The 24641-nt window shown below is 38.7% G+C and overlaps 2 protein-coding genes across 6 annotated transcripts; one reads left to right on the plus strand and one right to left on the minus strand.

The window, feature by feature from the left end:
• Nucleotides 1–132: 132 nt before the first annotated feature.
• si:dkey-175m17.6 (N-acetyllactosaminide beta-1,3-N-acetylglucosaminyltransferase 2) lies at nt 133–2874 on the minus strand. 2 transcript variants are annotated; one of them, XM_063478801.1, is made up of 4 exons: nt 2839–2874; nt 2252–2502; nt 1948–1968; nt 133–1713 (listed from the first exon to the last, which is right to left on the minus strand). In XM_063478801.1, exon 4 carries the CDS (start codon nt 1682–1684, stop codon nt 341–343), a length of 1344 nt encoding a protein of 447 aa, XP_063334871.1. In that variant the 5' UTR covers nt 1685–1713; nt 1948–1968; nt 2252–2502; nt 2839–2874; the 3' UTR covers nt 133–340. The 2 variants fall into 2 exon arrangements, with proteins under 2 accessions (XP_063334871.1, XP_063334872.1); XM_063478802.1 differs by lacking the exon at nt 1948–1968.
• A 145-nt stretch (nt 2875–3019) lies between these two features.
• On the plus strand, nt 3020–21693 carry smad2 (SMAD family member 2). Of its 4 annotated transcripts, none has more exons than XM_063478797.1 (11): nt 3020–3175; nt 6386–6857; nt 11450–11539; nt 12050–12243; nt 12536–12670; nt 12849–12923; nt 13128–13181; nt 13298–13510; nt 13950–14087; nt 15532–15676; nt 17996–21693. In XM_063478797.1, exons 2-11 carry the CDS (start codon nt 6601–6603, stop codon nt 18117–18119), a joined length of 1425 nt encoding a protein of 474 aa, XP_063334867.1. In that variant the 5' UTR covers nt 3020–3175; nt 6386–6600; the 3' UTR covers nt 18120–21693. The 4 variants fall into 4 exon arrangements, with proteins under 4 accessions (XP_063334867.1, XP_063334869.1, XP_063334868.1 ...); XM_063478799.1 differs by having other exon boundaries at nt 12849–12911; XM_063478798.1 differs by having other exon boundaries at nt 3020–3133.
• The last annotated feature ends 2948 nt before the right edge of the window (nt 21694–24641 follow it).

Below are 24641 nucleotides of genomic sequence, written 5' to 3' on the forward strand. Positions count from 1 at the left end.
TATGTTCACCAGCCACTGTATAAATACATCTAAATCATTTACAATGGTAAAATATTTTCTATAGTTAACAAAATAAAACCTTTAAGTTAAAGAAGAGTAAATACATACAAATGGTAAATAAGGGGCCAGAATGTATGCCCTTAATCTGTGATGCCTTATTAACAAACCCTCTTTGAGGTAGTTTGGTCTCCTATTCAGTTTTTAACTCCACACAGTAAATGTCCATTATGTGACCTTACTTAACGTGACAATGCCTGATTGATATGAAGATGAAGCCAGTGAGTGTGGTTGTAGCAGTCATCCTGTACTCACTGAGTCCTATTTGGTTGGCAAATGAGCCTCAGCATTGACCAGGCAGGTTCTGGAGCTTTTTCCACAGAGTAACCATCTCCTTGGGACTCCGTTTGTGAACAAGCAGAACAGATCTGTATGCACAAGGATTTTCCCTTTCTCCTGCTGGGAGGTCAAATGTTAAAAAACCCGGGTGATGGGTTGGAGAAAGCCCGAGTCTGTGCAGGCACATTCCAAGATACACATCATCAATAGGGAAAAGGTGGACCCTCTCAGACACCTCTTTCAAACGTAGTGCAAGTGATCCAGAATACACCACCCCTCCTCCACCAGCATAGGGTGGATACACTCCTTTGTAGAAATTTTCTGGTATGTAGTATTTTGTGGATGGTTCACGGTTTGGCATTGCATTAGTAATCACGTCCCCAATGAACATATCCATCTCAGTTTTCCTTTTTAAAGCTAGCTGTAGTTTGTGCTCCTCCTTGTTCTTGTGCAGATAATCCAGAAGGGCATTTGTTCTGACAAAGACGTCATCGTCCCCTTTGAAAACAAAGATGGCAGTGGGACAGTACTGCTCGAACCATCGCCAGAACAGCAAGTCCTTTAGGGTCAAATTATAAAAAGTATCTCTGAAGTCCCACAGTAGAATATCCCCATACTTCAGGTTCTCTAGCTCCAGGAGATTTTTTAGGTCTGGGTGTGGACCTGTACCGGAGTCCTGCCTTCCGAGAAGAAAGACTGTGCGCACCAATCCACCTTTTTTATTTGATTCCCCTTCCACCAGACCACTGCGTCCCCACGTTTCACGGATTGCCTGCCTATTTTCAAAGTTCCCCACTTGAGATTTGATAGCCATGAGGAGCATGGGAGAGTCCAGATCAAAGCTACTGTTGTCTTTCCTACACATACCAGGTTGGTTGATAAGAAGGGGGTACTCCCTGTAGTACATTGACCTGATAAATGCCCTAATCTGTTCTGGCAGCCTGTTTATATCTTGCATGTGAGGGACTGAACACTTGTGTGATGTGTTGTCAGAAAGACATTCATTGTTAATCTCTGATAAAAACTTAGCTCTGGGCTTCCTCTGTATGCGAGTTGTGTTTCCTCTCAGTAGTGGATTGTGCTCACGGTCCCAAGCATGCTGAAGCTGGTTCCACAGAGCACTGTCCTCCAAACGAAGGTTCCAGAAAGGCCCAAGTGGATGGGAGGCCATAGTTGAAGAATTAGCAGAAATCCCTGGAGCAATATAGTGGAGAGTTATTTTTGGCGGAGCGTAGGAGATGGTGATGAATATGGAGACCCCAATATAAATTAAAAGATGGCCAGTCATCATACAAGGCAGCAGACACAAGCACAGCAGTCTCCCATTGCGTTTGCAGCATTTTCCCATTGCCTGTGATATACAAATCGGACACACACCTGCACACAGAAAAACATGAGGCTTTCTTTTAAAGATAATAATGCAAAGCAGAGAAAGAAAAATGGCACTGCCTTCACTGTACAAAGACTTATGCAACAGAACGAGTCTCATAAGAGGTTTTATAGCAAACACTGCAATCAACTCAAGGGAGGTTTTTTGTCTCCTTAGTGATGGTCCAGGGAGGTTTATTATCTGTTCTTCTCTACACATTCACAACATCATCTAATACCTACCTGTCGGCAGGTACTCAGCCCCTGTAGGAACAATGTGGAAAATGTATTATGAAACAACAAGGATTATTTGCCTCTTTCACCAGTTACTGCTTCCATATTGTATTTGACTTGAAAAGAATGGCCTATTGATTCTACATCTATCTATCTATCTAATTCCAAGGATGGATGAATATAGACTAAACTTATCTGCATCTTTTAGTCTACAAAATACACTTGTTAGAACTGCTACATGTGTTTCCTACAACTCTGTCAAACTCTTACAGGTTTAGGCAATGGATGAAAGAGGAAACACAGAAGTACTTACAAGTGAGGGAACTTTCGTTGGTTATGGCGAGTGGGAAAAAAGGCACAGTCACCTGTGGTGTCCGCTTCTTGTTTTAGTTTTAGCATCCGGCCTCGTCATGAGCTGGTTATTAAGCCGCAGCTGTGTAGCACAGTTTGTATTGTAGTGCATCATTTGGTTCTTTAGCGTAGGGGACTTTCAACCGCAGCTGAGCAACGTGTCCCAGGTGAGTCCTGTGCGCACCGAGCATGCGCTCCTTTGGCTCTTTGACGCTTAAACATAACGAGGGGAAAAAAGAACAAAGGGATCCACATGATTTGGTGTACTGTCTCCTGCCAACACAAAATTCCAGGCATTGATTTTATTTACATGCGTTGCAGGTGTAGAGGCTATTTGCATGATGTAGCCAGATTGTCTGGACCCACCCAACCGCAAATTATAAATGATTAGTGGTTTAAGGTTTCACTTAAGTACACAAAATACAAATATATATATATATATTCTGTATTCTGTGTGTCAGTATGTTTGTGTGCGTGATACAAAGATACAGTTAGTGTACAAGTGTATTATGCAATTTTATAAAGATAATCAAGGTAACACCGACATACCTCCATGCATAACACCCTGTGACGGACACTGCCTCAGACCAATAGAGCACAAGTCTGGCAACAGGTTACGGGCTAAACAGTCGAGGGCTTTGGGGCTAAATCCCCGGATGTGACCAATAGAACCAGTCGGGGGGCGGGGCATTGTGAAGTCTGCTTACGTTTGTTTTGCGTGAAGCAATACATGTTTGGTTGAGCTTTGAATGAGGAGCCATCATCCCGGCGGCTAGGAGGTGGAAAATACATTTCAAAGTATCTCCGGATGAATTCAAAATGAGCAAGCAGGCTTTTTTCACAGGTACTCCAGTGACTGTTAAGCTTCACTTTATGTCGGTGCTGGGTAAGCGTGTTTTTTTTTTTTAAACAATAAAAGAGAATTGATTTGTAAGCGACAAAACATGCCAGAGACCTGTTTGTCTGTGACACAAAGTAGCAAGGTTGCTAGCAGATTTTTTCGCACTCTTTTTTTTTTTTTTTTTTTTTTTTTTTGAGAGAGAGAGGGGGGGCGAGGTGAAGAGGATAAGGGGGAACTATCAGTCATTCCGAGACAAAAGAAACCCTAATACCTTCACCAATATGTGGCTGAGGGCAAATGACAGCCAGCAATGAGACCAACTCGCCTTTTGTGGCTCGTTGAAGTCTACATCCCCTTGCCATTAAGTAGCGTTAGCTTATTCTTCGAATCGCGTGTGTTATGCAGGCGATCTCGGAGAAGAAGTAACCCAAACAGATCGTTGCAGACAAATTATTGTTGCTTATTCCCTTCGTAAGATCCCGATAGCCCTGCCAGGATTTCGAGTTGACACGAATCGTGGCCGAGGAGCAAATAACAAACGGCCTAATCGGCACGTTTTGTTCTCCTGACTCCTTAACTTGCATTGAGACTTTGTGTTCACTTTGAAGGCTCTCACACTCGCCAGCGGCTTGTCCCTGGGATTTTGTTATTTCGAAAAACCATTGCTTCTCTTCAGCATATTAACCACAACGCTTAAGTGATCATTCATGTGGACCAAATAATTGCTTTTCATTGAACTCAGTCCGTGTATTGAAAAAGCCATTAAGCTTTCATCCAGTAGCTGTTATTTACGTACTGCAGCTAGAAATATTGCTTGGCGTGCTTTGCTGTTTGGACAGTATCAAACAAACACAGTATTAAGCTTGTAGTTAATTATTTTAAGGAAAGGTCTCTCTCTGGAAGCTGCTCTTACTGTAGGAGTCCAAGGGTTAAGCATTAAGTGAAAATAATTCTTAGAAGGAGCTTGGACTTTCAGAGTAACACACTAAGGATATTTATCCCTCCACCTGGCAGCTAACTTGAGAAATCTGCATCTACGAGTAGTTCTGTCTGGATTTATTTGAGTCCATTGATCTGTAGTGCAGCTGTCTAATCCAAAAGCAATGGAGTATACGTCTTGGCAAGACTGAGTCCGCAAAGAAGATGCATTTTCAAATTTCCTTTAGTAATTCAATTAGAGTTGTCTCTGGAGGTCCTCTTTGAATTGCAGTCTGAGCATGTGTGCTTCCGTCAATAGGCTAGAAAATGGCTCTTTGCAATAAAAAAGACAGGTCTAATACAGGAGGAGGTTACACTTGCGAGTCAAAGCTCACATCAGTGTCCTGAACTTGGTGTTTAGTGTGTGTTCCACATTTCATGAGCTGTTTTCTGCTTAGTCGCTAGTCCAATTGAGGGTGAGGTTGAGGTTTAGAATTGCTCCACTCAGTTGTAGTGAAGGGGAATATCAGATTGAAAGTCTAAAGAAAAGCATCCTGGAAGCTTAAGAGTTTGTCAGGAGTAGGTGGGCCAGCAGGTTTCATCTGAAATTCCCTCTAAGAACCTGCTACTGACCAGGATTAAACAGTGCTCAGTTTCCTTATGATAGGGTAATAACAGGTTTTGGTTACAGAAATGCTATAGATTGCTACCTAAGATGGGTGTTCTTCCCTGTTAAGTAAAAACAATACTTGAGCATAATTATATACCCGTAAGTTGTTTCCAAAGCCGACTATATACTGGGGAACAGGATCAAGTGCACCATCCACCATTTGGAATAACAGATTTATATGGGTTAGGATCCTTCAAAAGTTTAGTATTGATTTGTCTAGAGCTGCATTTGTGTGAACAACATGCATGTGATGCTGAATAACTACATTAGAGACCAAACAATTTGGTGTAAATAGTGAAATGCAAGGGGGCTGTACTAACAAGCAAATCCAGTATATCAGGATGAATTGTGATATTTGGGTTCACTCACTCTAACATCGGCAGTCGGGCTAAGTGGTCACACAACGGTTCCTATCAACTCGATAAGTCAAGCTAGGCTTTTCAAGTCTAGCTATGAGCACATTCACACAGTGGTGTTGGCTACATATGGCACAAACATGCATACATTTACTGGTAGCGGGGTGGCCTATTCTACTTTAAAATAGAAAAGTACAATAATAGAAAATATGAAGTGGTCAAAGACAAATGTCAAGCTAAAAGTAGCACATTTACTGCAACCAAAGCAGCATTGTATGTGTCTGGTGGGCATTGTATGTAAATGATATAAATAAGAAGTATATTAATGTGTGGTTAGGAAGACTGGAGCAGCACATAAAAAACTCTATTTAAAGCCCAGTAGAAAACCAGCAAGTAAGCTTTGTATGTGTAAGTTAGTAGACTTCTCAGCACCACATCTCTGTCATAGAAGCACAGGATGAGCATTAGCTTGGTAAGATGGATGCAACTCTGGTGGTTTTAGACTGTGTGAGAGCAAGTAACGAACAAAAATATAAACAGAATTTAAACTGGCAGGTAAGTAGAACTGCAAATTTTGTACAAGGTCAAGGCTTTATACGAGCCTTAGCTTTCTTTTAGTGTTATATAACTATTTTAAAGGCTAAACAGCAACATATAAAATTTCTTAAAAGCTGCTAGCAACCACAGGGTATGTCTTATTAGTTGTCGCCAGAAAATGACAAAAGTGAAAGTTATATTAAGTTACTAAGTAGGCAGTGGGTATCAAAACTTGGGTTGAACCTAAAGTTCCTCCACTAAGCCCCAAATACTGCTTTGTAATATAGGACTGTGATAAATATGTATAATAGGTGTTGCTCTGTTGCCTGTACTTGAAACATGTTTCTGTAAATATTGTATTGGTGACATTTATTTTTTTTAGGCTATGTCAGTTAAGTACTCAGATTTTCAAATCAAATGCAGCATGGCAACAAATGCTGTTCATCATTTCTATATATCTTTAAATAGCCAGTGAGATGACCTGTGAGTGTTGTAGTCCTAAAAATACGTCTCTGTTTAAAGTGTTTGCAAAAGTTAGGTGTTAATGGCTTTAATAAAAAAACAAAACAATATATGAGAGGTGAGAGATGGTTGTTAATACAGATGCATCAAATTTTTGTGCTTCATGTGCAGTGGGAGAGGTGATAGTGGAAAGCTGTGATACAGATGATTAAAAAAACAAAAACTGCATTCAATTGTTCATCTCACTTAATATTTTCTTAGGTGTCTTACTCGTGCACAAATGTTAATGTGTGTTTTCTCTCTGTTTTCTAGGTTTCTTTGGATTTATTCCCCTTCAATCCCTATATTTAGTTTGACTTCTGAAGACCAATGCCTTAGTTCTGATCAAACATTACTCGTAAAAGACATACATACGCTGGGTATATTAACAGTGAGTTCAGACCAGTCAACTATATCACTCCCCCCAAACCCTTCTTTCCCAACTCAAGACAGATTAAGACGGGCATCAGAACATTCAACAAGCTACCATGTCCTCCATCCTTCCCTTCACCCCACCTGTTGTGAAGCGGCTCTTGGGATGGAAGAAGACTCCAGCGGGGAGCGGAGGAGCAGGAGGAGGAATCGGAAGCGTTGGGGAGCAGAATGGAGGTGGACAGGAGGAGAAGTGGTGTGAAAAAGCAGTTAAAAGCTTGGTAAAGAAGCTTAAGAAGACGGGACAATTGGACGAGCTAGAGAAAGCGATCAGTACACAGAACAGCAACACAAAGTGTGTCACCATACCCAGGTAAGATGGGGACCCAGAGATCCTGTATTTCTATATTTTTTGTCTCTGAACTGTAGACGCTCATTCACAACAGCTTTGTGCATTAATACATTTATATAAAGCACATGTAAACTTACAATTTTTTCATTTCCACTGAATGGTTAAAAATGAAGACTACAACAATGAACAATGCAGTTGCTTCTTTCAGCACTGTCACACTTCCACACAAAAACAAATCTATTGGCAGCATGCAATGGTGTGCCACAATACCGCAAATTAGTGAGTGCAGTGAGGTATATCAACACACATGAAAGTAAGAAAAAGAGTGACAGGCACCCACACATTTGCAGAAAGAAGTCTCCGTTATGCAACAGTGGGTCCACTTCCCCAATACTTTGTGCCATAGGTTAGCAAGGCAGCAGAAGTGAAACCAGGTTGGAGGAAACAGATGTCCTGCATGCACTGCCAACCAAAACCATCTTGTGCTTGCTTTCATTAGAACTCACTAACCTATATGCAGAACTCGGGGGTGCATTCACACCGTCTGCAGAGTTTGCTCTATATTGATTTTTCTCTGATGATCTTTGATTGCATCAGCCTTGTGGTCTTCTGCACCTTAAGAATATGAACTGCCTGAGCTGATTTCAGTGTTTCCTTTGAGAACATTATGCCGATAACTGATAATTCGGATGAATTTGATCGAAAACAGTGAAAAGATTAACGTGCCTGTTCTAGAATTTATCTTTAAAATCTATTCAGAAATAGTTTTGTGTCTTGCGCCAATAGTTTGCACCATCTCGTCTCCTAACTCTATAAAGTTTATTTTCAAATCAAAGATTTAAATGTTATTTGAGTAATAAACGTCTCTGGCTTCAAAGGTAGGAGCATAATGTTGTTGTTTAACTGGTAGCATACTTTTAAGTACTTTCAGATAACAGCAGGAGTTACTAATTAAATAGCTGCTTTTTTAATTAGCACTCTGCATTGGCCACTTCACTTCATGAAGCACTTTAAGTCCAGTAAGTTTTGTAGAAATTATGTTATTACAACTCTCAAGCAGTACAGTAAGAGACAACCAAATGTGAATAGCTGTTGAAGCAATGTCCAAAAACTTAAGAATGCCTTTGGTATGTAAAGCATTCTGCACCAGTTAACAAACTGTTTGAAATATGATGAACATTATATGATTAAAAAAGTTGATGAAATTCTATTAAAAAATGAGTTGTGCAGGATGTATAAGTTTGTTACAGTGAAGAATATTTTCTTAACACATTACAGTTTTTGCAAACAAGTGAAGAAAAAACAAAAGAAAATGCATCTATTTATTCTTTTCGTTCTGAAACTGTTCGCCATAATACCTACTTCAAATAGTCACTGACTACCTCTCTTACATATGGCTTCAGTATATTTCTGTTTGTCACATGAGAAGGTGTTGGAAGTCTCCAGATGAGGTCAGACAAAAAAGTCATGGAAACCCAACAAAGTACACGTGATCACCTTTCATTAATTCACTGAGGATCGGATTATTAGAAGCTTCCCTTCTCAAGTGTTTTATGCAATGTAGTCTTTCTCTCCTTTCTGTCTTAAGCTTCACATTAATTACAAATTATAATTTGGTATTATTTTAGTACCACACTACGTACTTATGCTGACCATAAATCAGCACACTCAGACTGGCCTGTCACTGAATTGATGGGTGCTATTCTTGATCACTCAACCCATTGCTTTCTATTGGTAGTTTTTGACAGATATGGAGAAAAAAAAGAAATGAAGATTCAGATCTAATTTACATCAGGTGTTTAAAGCAATTGGCATTTCAATAACATTTTTCTAGTCCTACATATGTGCTTTAGACTACAGGCCACATTTAACCATACATTCATGCAAGTGTCTTATTCTGTACACTAAAAGCACTTTATCTACCTCTTATCCATGGCCAATTAACAAAACAAGCTCACCTTTTGACTGTGGGATGAAGCTGGAGTATTGGGGTAGAAACCCATATAGTCACAGAGAATGCTGGTCAGATTTACCTAGAATATAATGGAGGGGAAACTAGCATGTGTCTGGTTTGGCAGACTGGTGCTTTCCTGCTTTCCTTCCATTTTTTTGTAACTTAGTTTGTGAAACAATTGAGGGCTTTGTGAGGTGACCAGAAATGTAAATGCAGCTAATGTGATGGAGTTTGCACTGTATTTCTTTTTTCCTTTTTTTGGCCTTGTAGCACAGACAGGTTCACCTTCTGTATTAAGGAATATTAGATGATGTCCTTGGTGGGCAGATAGTTTCTCAGCAGTGCACTCTGGTCAGATTTCTGGCTGAGGTCAGACAGACATAATTACATTGCAGTCTTTAATGCATTTGTGTAGATGTACTCTTTGAATGGATGAGCTAATATATATATTATTATTAAAGTTACAGAACTGAGCTCAGTGTTTGTAGTGCCCATACAGTGGTACTGTAGTGTAAAGCAGAGAATCACTAGAATTGCATGTAAAGCTCAAATTAGTTGTTGAATATAACATATTTATCCAACATTACCTTGCAAAAAGTGGAATGTAACACATACAGTACTTTGCAAAAGTTTTAAGGTGCCCATCATTTCTTTATATTTTGCTAAGAAAATGTAGAAATATGTGCAGTGATGTATTCAAACATGTAAAAACCTAAATGTAAATACAGTATAAAAGGCAAAAACAGGGTTTGTACAATTGTAGTAGACTTAAAGAAAGCTTGCCTAAGTTAGTTTAAGTAGTCTTCAGGAATTGTTCTCTTGAAGGACATTCAAAGTTCTTTGGATGCCAGATGTCTTTTGTTTTGTTCTCTGTCTAGATGATCCCTTACCACTTCAATAATATTGAGGTTCAGGCTCAGGGGAGACCAATCAATGACTGAAACTGACAGTTTTCCATTCGAGTGTGTTTGGGATCATTGCCAAACTGAAAATTGCAGCCCATCAGATGCTTTCCAGATGGTATTGTGTGGTGGATCAAAATCTAATGATACTTTTCTGTAATCATGATACAATCAGTTCTTACAAGATCCCCAACACCTAGGGCTGAAATGCAGCCCAAGCCATCATGGAAGCAAGATGCAAAGAAATGAGGGCCAGCACAACATTTTTGCACAGTATTGTATGTGGTTATGTACTGTATTCTAAACAGTGCATCTGAAAGTGGTCTAACTGTTGAGGAAGTTGTCAGAGATTTTAGCACAGATGAGAATGGCTCATCATATGTTGTCATCCATGTCCTGTAAATGAAAAAGACAAGACTTGCATGATGCTAAATGTCTGTTTTCTTCTCATTGAGGAATGTAGGTTAGATTGTAGTTTCTGATATAGAACTGATAAAATCATGATAGTTACCGAAAGACATTTGTTTAGACAGTATGTTTTAAGGGTTGTAACTACACAGCTTGGATTCTTTTAGCTGCATAGTACGTCACATCGCCTCTATTTTCCTTTAAGCTCAAGAAAGTGACGATAAAGTCTAAGATATTTTTTTTTTCTTTTGGTCTTTTTGTGGGTGGAGTGAAGGATGTGGAAAAAGGTATCTTGAGTATTGCAAGGTGTTTGTAGGTTTCTTTCTGACTGGAGGTAGGAAACACTGTAGCAGCTCTGCTATTTCTGGAGATAGTAGTTGGTGGTGATGGAAATTTTAAATGATAACGTCCTAATGTTTTGCGCATACTTTGGTTAAACTTGCAAGAAGACGCCTTTAAAATACAGTTCTAGTTTTGTGTCATTTATCTCCAGTGATCAATTGGTGAATAGATGAAGATCAAGGGTTCCCAGACAGGGGGCTTTTTGACGATGGACTCAAGAGACATCGTACTTTTGACCTTTGAAGTAAGAAAGGAAGAAGGAAAAGTGCTATCTGTGATTCTTGTAGTTGTAAAACTATGCAAGTTGGGTGATAAGCTTCGAGATAGAGAACCTTGCACAGACAGGCATGACAATCATTTTGCTCTAATCAGACAACAGGATCTCTCACACAAACTCCTTATGTGCAGATACACATTAGTGTTGTCTTTTTTTTTTTCTTTTCTCACGTCTTGACACACGAAGTGTTTAGTGAATTTCTTTTTCTTTTAATGTCCTCATTCACATATCATTCATGTTTAGATTAATATATTTCTTCACATCACACTTCTCATATGTTTTTGAAAAAAACATGCCCAAATGTGTGGTTTTATTTTATTTTTATTTTTTTGTGTGTTCTTTGCAGTTGTGCATTTTAGCGGCTTATTAGCCACCTAAGTCAAGTAAATGACAATTGGATGCATGCCTGGAATTGTATTGTATATGAGCCATTCTGTGTCACCTGATTGCACCACATCACTATTGTCTGATTTGGATTTGTCTTGCAGTCATCTGTCATCTTGTTGGTCTCTTACTGGGAAACTGAAGGTGGAGCTTCTTCCTTCCTTCATGCCATTGAGTTACCAACTGTACATATCTGTGATTTCATCGTACTAATTTGGAATGAAACGCCTCATGTTTACCATCTGTTTGCTTTCATTTTGTATTTTTTTTTCTTTTTCCACTTGTGTGCGTGTGTATGTGTATGCATGTCTTTGGTGTGCGTGCCTGTGTGTTTCTGTGTCTGTAGCAATTGCTCAGACCTTTGGGGTCTAGGCTCAGGCCACATGATAGAGCAGTGGGACTCAGCAGGCATGTACGGATACCCTGACCACAGCAGGTGAATATACTCACATGCACGAAAAATACAGTGATCCAACAGATTTACTACATATGTCTTCATTATTGCAAAAGTTGTGCAGAAAAAAGTAATGCCCATTGTTTCTTTAAGGTAGGGTCATTTCTGTTGTTTTTGTGTTTTGGTTTTTTAAACCAGATGTAATCACAACTTGTGCTACAAGTTTGCATTTATGGTTATTTAGACAATAAGGAAATAATGTAGCTGGTCATTTCCACTGAAAAGCTTTCTTTATAACTTTTTAAATAATCAGTGTGTTCCATTTCAAACACCACTCTATGGATCTATAAAACTAGCAGGTAGGCTTTTAAAATAAGGTTTAGCCATGCAACATATCCAGTGACTTTTTAAAATATATACATTAGTAAGCACTTTCAAACCAGAAACTCCACATGACACAATCACCTTTCAGAGTTTCTGACAGTTGCTTGTGAAGATCTTGGCGCATTATGAGCTGCTTTTCATCTTCTCTCTCTTTCTCAATTCTCTTAGGTCACTGGATGGCCGTCTTCAGGTGTCTCATCGTAAGGGCCTGCCACACGTCATCTACTGCCGCCTGTGGAGATGGCCTGACCTTCACAGCCACCACGAGCTGAGGGCCATTGACACCTGCCAGTATGCATTTAACCTTAAGAAGGATGAAGTGTGTGTCAATCCCTACCATTATCAGAGAGTGGAGACACCTGGTAAGGGTCCTTGAGAATTGTGTGTCCTCTTACTTCAAGTACTTTTGGTTGTGGTGTTCAAGATGTCCTTGAACAACCCTATGAGCATGGTAGTCATAGCAAAATCATTGTTTTAGATCTCCTAGTCTCTGTCCATTTTGTGCTGTTAAAATCAGTCTAAATGTGTTTATATTAGTGTTCATTCGTCTTTTTACAAGATTATATTTAGTGGAAAAATGCATATAATTATATCATATTAATTGGTATAACAAATTCCATCTGTACTTGTCAATAACACTTCTTTTCTCTTCAGTGCTGCCACCGGTGTTGGTCCCACGTCACACAGAGATTCTGACAGAGCTTCCGCCTCTAGATGACTTTACAAACTCCATTCCTGAAAACACCAACTTCCCTGCAGGGATAGATCCTCCTAATAACTATATACCAGGTATGTATGTTTTCCTTCATATTTCAGTAGTTTCACTCATTTGTTTAAAGTAACAACTGATCTTTCTGTGATAACTCTTGAGCTTTGGTTTAGTATAAAAACCTCTTGGCTTTGTTTGGGTTTTAAACAATGGTTGCTGTTAAGAATACACAACTTATTTAATGTTCCTTTTTTACAGACACTCCTCCACCTGGCTATATGAGTGAAGATGGTGAAACCAGTGACCAGCAGATGAATCAAAGTATGGAATCAGGTAGATTACTTGAGTTTAGCACTTGGAAATATCCTTAAGATTATACTCACACGTAAACTTGTGGATTTTTTTTTTTTCCTCACACATGCACGTCATTACAGCAGTGGAAACATCTACTTGAAGCAGCGTGTTTTACACAGGCAATGTTTAAAATGCAAAACAGAGTACAACAAGATGTAATGTGTTGTATGTTTTTGTCATCAGGCTCACCAGCAGAAATGTCACCAAGCACCCTGTCTCCTGTCAGTCATGGCCTGGGTAAGAGCGATTTATTGGTTTATTTCTTTATCGGTTATCTTTAGTTTCCTTGGAAATTATCAATAAATGATTCAATGAAAACTTTAAACATTACCACCTTGATTTCTTTCTTTCAGACCTTCAGCCAGTCACCTATAGCGAACCAGCATTCTGGTGCTCTATAGCTTACTATGAGCTAAACCAGCGGGTTGGAGAGACGTTCCATGCCTCACAGCCATCCCTGACCGTTGATGGCTTCACCGATCCCTCCAACTCTGAACGCTTCTGTTTAGGGCTTCTCAGCAATGTTAACAGAAATGCTACTGTTGAAATGACAAGGAGACATATAGGTACAGCATACACTGCCACACACGCAAAAATAACATGGTGTAGCAGCTACTCTGCGTGGGAAAAGCTCTTTTTAAGGATTTTTACAGTGTTATGGCACTTTAACAATACCTGCACTATGATTCTCAGATTCATTACACTGACGTCCTTGAGCTGTAAATGTGTCTTTACAGAGATTTGAATTGTAAAGGTGCTATGAGAAATACAGCTTTTTGTTTCTTTTGAGAAATACAGCAGTTCTTTCAATGGTGGCTTTTAAAAATCTATCTGATAAAGACATGTTGCTGAATAGGTGTGACTGATTTAAGACTTTCCATAGCGCTACGTCCACTGATATTTCACTCAAGTTCAAGCTTTGCTCCAGAGTAAGCCTTTGTGATTTTTTTTTTCTGTCTTTTTTTCTTTAGCTTCACATTAATTTTTCTGTGATACATTCTGCAGGTCGTGGCGTGAGATTGTATTATATCGGAGGGGAGGTGTTTGCCGAGTGCCTCAGCGACAGTGCCATTTTTGTCCAGAGTCCTAACTGCAATCAACGATATGGCTGGCACCCCGCCACAGTCTGCAAGATACCACCAGGTTTGTACATGTTTTATTTTATTTTTTAAATAAAGCTGAATGATGCTTATACAACAGTTTTAAAAGCTCCTGCCTGATTTGCTTACAAGATACAGTATAGAAGATATACTTTATCTATCTTTATCTTTACTTTATTTATCCTAAAGATGTGAATTTTGCAAATGTCTCAGAAAGGAAAAAACTAATCTGGGATCAAAATGAGTATTAAAAAATGTTAAATAAGTAAATGTTTGGCTAACAATATTAAGTAGTAGCATACAATACAATAAAAAAAAAATCTAAGTTTATAAAAAAGTGACTTACCTAGTGTAGTAGAAACAGCATAGCAAATATCAGATGCTATTAAAGTTTCTCAGTAGCAGAAAGTGCAGTACAGTGAAGTAAATCAGTAAGTGTTAAGTGCTGTGACACTGCAGGGTTGAGATAAACTGTTAAGAGATGATTCTCTGCTAGGCAGATGTGTTAATTTGAACACAGTTATGGCATGAACCACAATTTCCTGTGTCAATCAGTCTGGAGCTGAATCACTCTTAGTAAAAAGTGCCCTGCTGCCTGTACAGTAAGTGGTTCAGAGGGCTTCTAACGTGTCCAGTTTGTATCACAGAGGTGGCCTTCCAGATTGGTTTATTTAGTCTGTTGGTGTCCGACTGATAGAAAATCCCCAGTGTTTTGCTGTACACATTGAAGGATCTCTGCCTTCTCAGGGGATAGAACCTGCTCATGCCCTTCTTGGAAAAAAAAAAGCTTAGTGTTGGTCCTCTTCCAATGGAAGGGCTGAAAAATTTGCAGTCTGGAGCTTTGCAGATTGGACAATTTAGCAAGCAAGTATCACCAAACAAAGATTTAGAAAATGATGGTGCGTGATGGCTCTGTTTTTTGTTTTGTTTTTTTAAATGAAAATAGCTCTGATATGTAGATCCCCCCCTCCGATATTGATGAAATGGAGCTTGAAGAAAGGGAATACAGTGTGACAGTCTTTTCAGACACTCACCCACACTCTGACTCATCTGTACCCATGTAACTTTGAACATTTCATCCCTGGCCAAAAGAGCAGTGTGAACGGTATCATTACTGAAGCACACAGTGGTATTGAAATGCACCACAAAGATCTTTTGGACATTCAGGGGTCAGATTTGTAAGACTTGTGTAGAATAATTCCTAACATGCAACACACCCACTCAGCTTGGTACCTACAAATATATCACAACTGTGATCTTGCTAATTATAATATTCAGCTTACCAGTTTTGGAAATGCACATTTATTTAATTTGTTGTTAATTTGGCTTTATTTTTGTAAAATGTTACATGTGCACAAATGTGAAAAATTAAATGTCCTCGGAGTATTTGCATTAACTAAATTAAATCTTTCCTGGTGGGGATTATTAGTCCCACGCATCATTTTGTTTGTTTGCTTTTTCTAATGTATTTTTTTCTGTTTTGATAGGCTGTAATCTGAAGATTTTTAACAACCAGGAGTTTGCCGCACTGCTGGCCCAGTCAGTAAATCAAGGGTTTGAGGCTGTATACCAACTAACCAGGATGTGCACCATCAGAATGAGCTTTGTCAAGGGCTGGGGAGCAGAGTACAGGTGAATTTGTCTCTGAAGCACATTGTTCTCTTACACTGCCATCCATAATGAATGGAGGGCTTTAAGGTCCCCATCAGACCAGAGAGTTGCTCAGTAAAACTCAGTAGTGTTGTCTCTCTCTCTCTCTCTGTGGATTGCTCAGGAATATAGTGTTTGCAATTTCTGAGCTTTTTAATTCATTTATTTTTCTCTGTAAGCTGTTAATGTTGCAAATGTTGGCATGACTCTGATTGCTAACAATATTCTTCTGGTTCTATGAACCGAAAGGCTTAGGCCTACCTCCCCTTTTTAAAAACAACTTTTGGTTGTAATTTTGTTGTACACATCAGTAGTGCTGGGCGATACATCGAGTTTTTTTTTAAAAAAATATCGATATATTTTTATACGAGATATAAGATGTGACAATATCCTTTATATCGATATAGTCTATGTTACGTTATAATTATAGCTGCGGAGCCGCAAATTTGCCTCTCTTTCGTCCACTTTTGTCTTTACGCAACGTTACTCGACCTCACCTCTCCTTCACTGAACACAACTCCCCCTCCTCCCCCATCGCTTCACCTGCAGGCAGCGACAAGACGGACACGGCAAATCTCCGTTAACAAGTTACTGCGCATCGCCCCGTGCGTGGGGCTAGATGGGGTCAGCGTGTTAACGAGCTAGCCACGCTAACGCCTAACTGCACGGCCTGAAATCCTTTCATTTTCTCAAAAGTTGACAGCGCGCCTTTTGTATGAATTCTGGTTGTGCTTAATGACCGCGAACCGATTTTATGTGGTACACAGCGCTCAGAAATCTGTCAAAAAATGTTTTAGTACGACTTTGGTAAGCTAGGGAGCTGCACTGCTTGACGGATTGTCGGAGCATTACGGCTACCGAGGAGCCTCGCGGAGTAATACGTACTGTGCTTCAACGTAATATTACCGTATTGTGTGTGTATAAGGACCATAAATGGCACCTGTTCAGAGACATGGTTACGAAGCGGATTTCAAACTCCAGGCTGTCAGTCACGCAGTAGAAGTTGGGAACAGAGCAGCTGTGAAATCTGTCTGTTATTATGCTCAGAGTCTTTTAGTTTACATTTTGACTGCACAATTGTGAGCTCTTTGTTATGCACAAAACAACATAGTTTTCTTTTATTTATAGAGCATCATTATTTAATAAATGCTCATAATTTATTTTTGAGTAGTTTTTTTCATGTACATCTACGCTGTATGTTAATAAAAGTGCCTGTGTGACACCTGGGACACAGCTTTGACTAAGAACTCTCTTTTTGTTCTTACTTTATGGCTTTAAAAAAATATCGAGATATATATCTTATATCGCCATCCAGCTAAAAAATATCGAGATATGAATTTTGGGTCATATCGCCCAGCTCTACACATCAGTGTCCATCTAAGTTCTTTATTCACTAAAAATGAGCTTGTGGGTAGAGGCCACATAAGTGTCACAAATAGTTGTGACTAAGCTTGTGGTTCCCTTCACCTCTGCACATTTTGCTTGTCATGATGTGATGGTTGAATAGTCAGCAATAGAAGTTGTATTAGTTCTCTGAAATCAAATTAGTTCTCAAGATGTTCTAGGGGGAGTTTTCTGAAGCTATTGGACTGTTTGTGCATAAAAAGACTGTAGTTTCCCTTAACACTGACTCATAGCTTGTATACCTTCAAGTTAATAGACTGAACCTAAGTAAATTAGTCTTAGGTTGCTGATTCACTATTTCTCCTTAACTTGAGAAAGTGATGAAGGACTTGAAATTCAAATCTATGTACACTCTCACTCTCTATTGTGGTGTCAGCAGTATATCTTACATGCAGGTCGTAGAGAAGCAGCTCGTGCAAGATTTTTAAGTCAACATTTTATGTGCACACACAAACTATGACAAGATTTTAGGAGCTAAATGCATGGAACATCATTAACAAAGGATGAGGACTGGCTTTTTGCCTTACTGCTCCCCAGTGTTCGTTTTTAAGGTAAAACGGGTGCTTTTTACACCCCAAACAGTTTTTTATTTAAACAGAATTGTAATTGGTTGGCATGTCCCAAACAGACTTTGAGTGCAGTAAAGGCATTCTGTAACAGTCTTGGTCTTGGACAAACTGCAAACTCAGATGTACATTTTAGTATTTTTAATCACACGTAAGAAATCTCATAATAATGTTTAACATACTGTCTTTTTTGTGCTTTAAAAAATAAAACAATTAATATTGATATGAAATCCATCTATAAATGCTGCTTATTATCAATAACAAATCACATGAAATGCTACTTTTAGCCACTTTTGTCCCATACCCATGTGCTATGTTTTTATCCTTGCAGGCGTCAGACAGTCACCAGCACCCCTTGTTGGATTGAACTGCATCTCAACGGCCCCCTCCAGTGGTTGGATAAGGTGTTGACCCAAATGGGTTCACCCTCAGTGCGCTGCTCTAGTATGTCCTAAACAGTGTCCTGCTTTTGCAGATGCAAAGTCAGACATTTCAGTGTTTGAACAGCGTATCCTAAAGGAGAGCACCATGCAGTCTTAAGTGATGTACAAACAACAAAACAAAAACAAGAAGAAAAAAAACCCACACACATTGGACCCTGAGGACAAGAGCTTGACATCACTAATTGACAATAGTGGTTTATTAAGTGATGCCACAATGGACCCTGACTCTGTTGGAATAACTGACACATTCTAGTTCTCATCAAGTGAGATCACCTTGCAATATCAAAATAACAAGAGAGTGATGTCCTATTGGACTAACCTACATTTGTGCTCTGATCTGGAAACCCAAAGCAGGACAGAGCTTTATTATCCTCCTCACTGACACAGCAACAGCTGCTTCGGGGATCAAGCATGTGACCTTCTACTTGCCGGACAGTCTGTCCAACTACTCGTTCAGATCGCATCTTCACTACCTATTTACCACAGCACAACTTTGATCCCATGTCAGTATTTCTGTTTACACGACGCTGACTAACAGTACTACTGCCACCCCAGGCTCACAATCGACCAAAGCCAACTTCACATCTTCTTTTTAAGGGCGACCAAACTTCTATTTGATTTGGGATGCTCCTCTCCTCTCCCAGTCAGTCATGTGCTGTTGTTATCACTGACCTCACTATGTTGGAATGCAAAGTCTTCTGCTCTTAAAGGGGTTTAATTACTCACAAACCCCATCTTCGCATTTTCTCATGCACACAAACCATATGCGCTTTTCTTTTCCTTTGTTTTCATAATGATTGTCTCCTCTTTATACGAAGTGTGGATTGGTTGGTGAGGAGTTTCCATTAAATAGTAGTAGTCATCACTAACCACCTAGTGTAGAGCGATTGGAATTAAAGTTGAGGATTACTTGAAGCAAGTGTCTACAATATGTCACACTAGGCCAAACTTTGTTCCTCCCATGCATGCTCCCATGCACCCTCTCTTACATTCTCCTTATTTTATTCCACAGTTACATCAGCTTGTTTGTGAAGAGGAGCTCTGTATAGACTTTGAGATGCACAGGCTTAAGATTAAACACAAGGCTTCACTGTTGCTTACGTCTAACAAGAGGAAAAGATAAACACCTATTCCCTATGTTTCACATTTGTGGAAGAGGCATAAATCTCTGCAATAGTATATCATTATTGACATTTTATCAGTAAGTAAAGTCCTGCAGTGTTGGACTGTAATTAGCAAAGCGTCCTCTATTCCGCACTTGCACTATCCTAAATTACCCACCTAAAAAACGGTTGCCTTTCATGTAAAATATAGCAAGGTATGCTTTTAAATCGAAAATATAGAAGTGTTGAAAAGCCCACTCGATTCAAGATAATCACAGAAGAAGATTAATATTTTAGACTATTTACTGTAAAGATTTGGGCCCTTACATTGCATGAATTGGTGTTCATTTGATTTAAAAAATTAAATAAATAAATTTCCTATCCGAAAGCCAGCTGGTACCGACACTGGCATTTGAAAGTGTTTAAGTATTCAAGCTTTAAGTACTCCACAAGCTAGTTACTCTAGTTATTTTCTTTACTTGTTTCCTTTAGCTACATTTTGTATTTTACGAGTATTTTTTACATATAAATATATTTAAAATCTTTAAAGCTTTCTTCCTTTTTATTAGAATTTATTTTTTTTAGAACATACCTTCAGTTTGAAAATTATTACAGCTTGATGACGATTTGTGTGTGCGTGTGTGTGTGTAGCATAGGATATACCATTATCACTGAATTTACCACTTAAAGCACATTTAGTTATCATTGCGCTCAATGACTGACATTGTCCTAATTGATACCTTTCTTTCTTCAACATCTGAAATTTGGAGACTTTCACCATATTTAGGCTCTTACAGATGTCATCTTAGTGATACCAGTATTTCATCTCAGAGAGTCTGACCAAAGATCGGCTTAATCTTTAAATTCACCAGTGTCTGTTTGAGCTCCACAAATAAAGATGAGCATTTTATGGTTACATACCACAGCTATTAGAAAAATGAAGGTGTTTCGATGACTAAATAACTGACTTTTTGGATATTGATGTATAATCCAGCCACCTCGCAATGGAGTGTACGGCAGATGGTATTAATTAATATAGCTCTGTTGCTGAAAGGTGTATTTGTGGAGTTGAGATTCCAGTGTGCAGTGAACAAACTGCATCAAAAGCTGATTGACTTCCGTAATTCAACGCATGCACATTAATTAACAATGAGTGTGTTTACTTGCACACGGGATACTAGTTGAAGTCTCTGTACTGTAAGTGAATTCTTTACTTGGGATTTTAAGTGGGACATGTAAATATATAATAATGGGACTCACTTGCCTCATTATTGTGGCTCTTGCTGTCACATTCCCGGTATCCTCATTTTACATTCTCTAAATAAAAGAGCTGTTGTTGGTGTGCACGTAAACACATTCCCATTTTCTACTTGATCAGTGATGTGGATGTGACATATTATTATTGCTATTATTTTATTTTTTAAGTAAGGACACCAAAATGAAGGTTTAGCTTCTCACATAATAAGGGCCAAAACATGAAGTCCAGAAATCCTGGTACATGATACATTATTGCATATTCGAAGATGTCAAAATTCAGTAGGTGGGTTTTAGAGCGCACAGTTGATCGATGACGTCTCTCATTAGGCAATGTACTTCATTTCCTTTATTTTTATCTTTACTTTAGAGCCCTGCCTGTCTGTATACTGGTTTGACCCAGGCAAATGTTGACCTATACTTCTTCACCTAACTAATGCTCATCTGTAACCAGACTAAAACCAGCTCAATGTGGTAAATGTTGTTTATCTTTTTGTTATTTATCTGTCAACCTGTCTTATATTTTCTTTTTTTATTTATTAGGGAAAATGTTGACTGGAAGTTCTAGCCAGACTTTCCAAATGTTAAAGTGACAATATCATGGTGTATTATTGCTAACCCACGTTTGTTCTATGCAGAAACATTGATAAGGTTTTTTTTTTCTTTTCTTTTCGTTTTTTTCTGATGGCTAGACATACTGTTTTGTGCGTATTGCCGGGATCCAGCAAAAGCCTTCGCTTCTATTGTTTGTTTTTAAGTGCCACCTAAGACTTTAGCCTACCCTACAAATTACCAGCTCTCAGAGGGAAGATGAAACCAAATAAGGTTTCATGAAGGCTACTTCAACACATTCTGAAGGTCCACATTCCTATTTAAGGATCAGGTGTTGTATTATTATTGTTATTATTATTATTTCTTTTTGTTTCCTGATTGTGATGACAATTGTGTATCTTCAAATAAGCCTCTTTCAGGTGAATCGTCAAGAAGGTGGTTCTTTGGAGACAGTGAAGTTTCTACATGTCACTAGTGATGTGTTGTTATATAGTTGTACTTTTGTTTTTATCATACATGCTGTTCCTTTTGCTTGCTGTCAATGGAGCATATTCACTTAGACAGTCTCTTAGAATTTCTGTCTTTTCAAACACTTAACTTCATAGGCTTTCCAGCTACCCTGCATATACAACTTCTTACAGTGTACACTAATAAAGCTGTTTTAATTCAACTGAAAATGGTGTCTTGTATTGTATTCCAAATAGTTCTAGCCTTTGTTAGGCTGAGCGTTGTACATAAATGAATAAAGCTCATGTTGGTGTAGTCATCAATTAAAACTGACAGTTTACCTGGATTTCTTTAATTTAAAATACTGTCCTTTATGGTGTTTTCTCTCTCGACATAAACTCAAGACACTTTGTTAGGTACCCTTTGCTAGTACCAGGCTGGTTCTTTTACCTTCAGAGCTGCCTTAATTTTTCTTGGCATAGATAAAACAAGGAAACAGTCCTCGGATGCAGAATTGTCGGCTGCACATCCCAAACTCATACCACATATCTCAGGTGCTCTGCTGGATTGAAATTTGTGATTGTGGAGGCCATTTGCGCTTTGTGACATGGTGGGTTATGCTGAAAGGAGCCATCAGAAGATGGGCACACTGTGGTTTTAAAGGGTTGGACATGGTCAGCAACAATACTCAGGGAGACTGTGGTGTTTAAACAATGCTCATATGATATAAAGAGGCCTAAAGTGTGTCAAGAAAAAAATCCCCCACATGACTACACCATCAAAACCAACAGCCTGGAGAGTTAATAGAAACTAGACATGATCCATGCTTTCATATGGTTTAAGTCAAATTCTGACCCTGCCCTCTGAATGTCACAGCAGAAATCAAGACAACGGTTTTCTGTGTGTTCTGTTAACCAGTTTTGGTGAGCCTGTGTGTAGCCTCAGTTTTCTATTATTAGCTGACAGGAGTGGTACCTAGTGAGTCCTCCTCTATTGCAGCTAATCTGCTTTAAGACACATATTGTGCATTTAGATATATTCTTCCGCATACCTCACTTGCAATGACTGTGTATTTGGGCCATTGTTCCCCTTCTATCAACTTGAAGCGCTCTGCCCTGAACTCTGTCATCAACAAGGTATTTTCGCCCCCTCACTGGATATTTTCTCTTTTCAGACCAAGCCTAGAGATAGTTGTGCAGGAAAATGACAGCAGATTGCAGTAGTTTCTAAAATACTCAGACCAACACCCATGTCACATTCCAAGTCACATCAGTCATCTTTTTCCCCCCACGCTGATGCTCAATTTGAACTCCACTGAGTTGCTGCACATATTTTATGTGCACATAAAAAAGTGTTAGTTTTTTTGTATAATCAGACACGTTCATTTGCTCTCCCCATAAAGATGAAATACAGAAGCGAAACTGTTAAGTATTAGTGTATTAGACCAACCAAATTATGATTAATTAGCTTAGGCCAGCAAGAACACCGTGAAGACACTTTTAAAATGGATTAGCTGCAAGACTTAGCTGGAATAAGTATTATCTCAACCACAGCTACGACAAGGACGGGCTCTTCCAGCTCATTAGCTAAACACTGAGTTCTTCGATGGATTCAATTAACAGTAACACTTGAAGAATCTGCATTTCGGAGGTCCAGGTACTGTCTTTGGCTAATGTCCATCCTATAACTCTCGAGAGATATAAGTATAGTAAAATTGTTTAAATCAGTCTATTGAAGTTAGCTTTATTTAGACTGTCTGTTAGAAGTCTTTTAGCTTGTGTTTGCTTTTAAAGCCTCGCTAAAGTGTATTTAGCAAGGCTTATGTGGTGTTTATAGTGTATTGCATTTAAACTGAAGGGCTTTGGTGGTTTAGTTCAAATACTAAAAAGAATTGCATTACTATTAAAAATGTAAGCAAAATCACTAGCCTAGGAGCCTAGGTTGTAGGAATATGGGTTGGTCCTGATGCTAGATGTCTTATGATTGTCGGTAGGGGGAGGTAGAAGCAAACTAATGAAGCGCCCCAGGGGTGTGAGGCGCAATAAGGAAGCTCAAAACCTATTTTAAAATTTAAATTTGATTTTTGTGTTTATTTATTTATTTGCATTATTTTACTCCCAGTTCACATGAGTATTATTAACCTGTGCACGTGTTAATTTGGAAATGTGTTTTAAGGAAAGCCCGACTATTACACAGGTACACTACCTGTCTACAAGGACACTAACAGTTACTTAGCGTTATAATGAAGATTTAAGTAGTTTATATATTTCTTTAAAAAATTGACCAAACCAGTTTGATAATAAATGTTTTCTTCTTTATGTGCACACTCACAAGCATATATACAGACACTGGATCACAACCCTGAAACAGTAACTGACCTGTAACATAAATAAAATGGTAATCTCTCCCTCCCTGAATTATTTATATTTGTTTACTGTCAGTGAGTGAAACCTTCTTTTAACCCCCTCCCTTGAAGTGAAATAGTCTACTTAGTGATATGGTGGTTTTACAGTTAAACATCCCAGACACATTAAAACACATTAAAACCTTTGCAGTTAAAAGGCTGGGTGGAGTAAACAGTCTAGAGAGTGGAGTATCTTTTATATGTTTTATAGTATGTACTGTTGTTGTTGGTTTTAGATAATTGGTGTTGTGATAAAAAAAAAAAAAGCAGTAAAATATTTTTAGCAACACATTTTAACCTGTTTCGTGTAAATACTTAGCATTTTGGTCTTCCCAGTTAAATTTATGCCAGTGCACCTATTACCATCTTTTTTGCCTGCCTGAATGAGTAGTCTTTCTAAGTGACCCACTTGTGCTCCATTACCAGAGCATCATTAGGGTGTTGTTGTTGATGCTTGCCCTCCTTCCTTATGGTTTGGCCTTGGATCTCATCCAGTCCCCTGAGTCCTCTTACAGTACAGAGCAGTAAGCATTTCCCAAACAAATTAATACCATATCCTGAGTGTGCCTAAACTTTCTGGAAGTGTAATATAGACTATTAATGGTGGCAGTCATGTTTTTTTCAGTTGCGGTGGCAGAACAGATTTCAATTTATATTTCCGATTGGTTAATAGACGCAAGAACGTTAATTGTTGTGACTGTGGCGTCTGCTTTATGGACTAGATATTGATCAGATGTGCTGGCTATTCATGCAGAGGTTGTAAATGCAAAATAT

The sequence above is a fragment of the Pelmatolapia mariae genome, linkage group LG7 (assembly GCF_036321145.2).
Source record: "Pelmatolapia mariae isolate MD_Pm_ZW linkage group LG7, Pm_UMD_F_2, whole genome shotgun sequence".
NCBI classification, from domain to species: domain Eukaryota; kingdom Metazoa; phylum Chordata; class Actinopteri; order Cichliformes; family Cichlidae; genus Pelmatolapia; species Pelmatolapia mariae.

Excerpts from the sequence above, each read along its gene's own strand:
- si:dkey-175m17.6 (XM_063478802.1), bottom strand. The coding sequence starts at position 1,684 with ATGGGAAAATGCTGCAAACGCAATGGGAGACTGCTGTGCTTGTGTCTG.
- smad2 (XM_063478797.1), top strand. The coding sequence starts at position 6,601 with ATGTCCTCCATCCTTCCCTTCACCCCACCTGTTGTGAAGCGGCTCTTG. Across the intron at positions 12,244-12,535 it reads TCAGAGAGTGGAGACACCTG|TGCTGCCACCGGTGTTGGTC; the intron begins GTAAGGGTCCTT and ends TTTTCTCTTCAG. Across the intron at positions 12,924-13,127 it reads GAATCAAAGTATGGAATCAG|GCTCACCAGCAGAAATGTCA; the intron begins GTAGATTACTTG and ends TTTTGTCATCAG.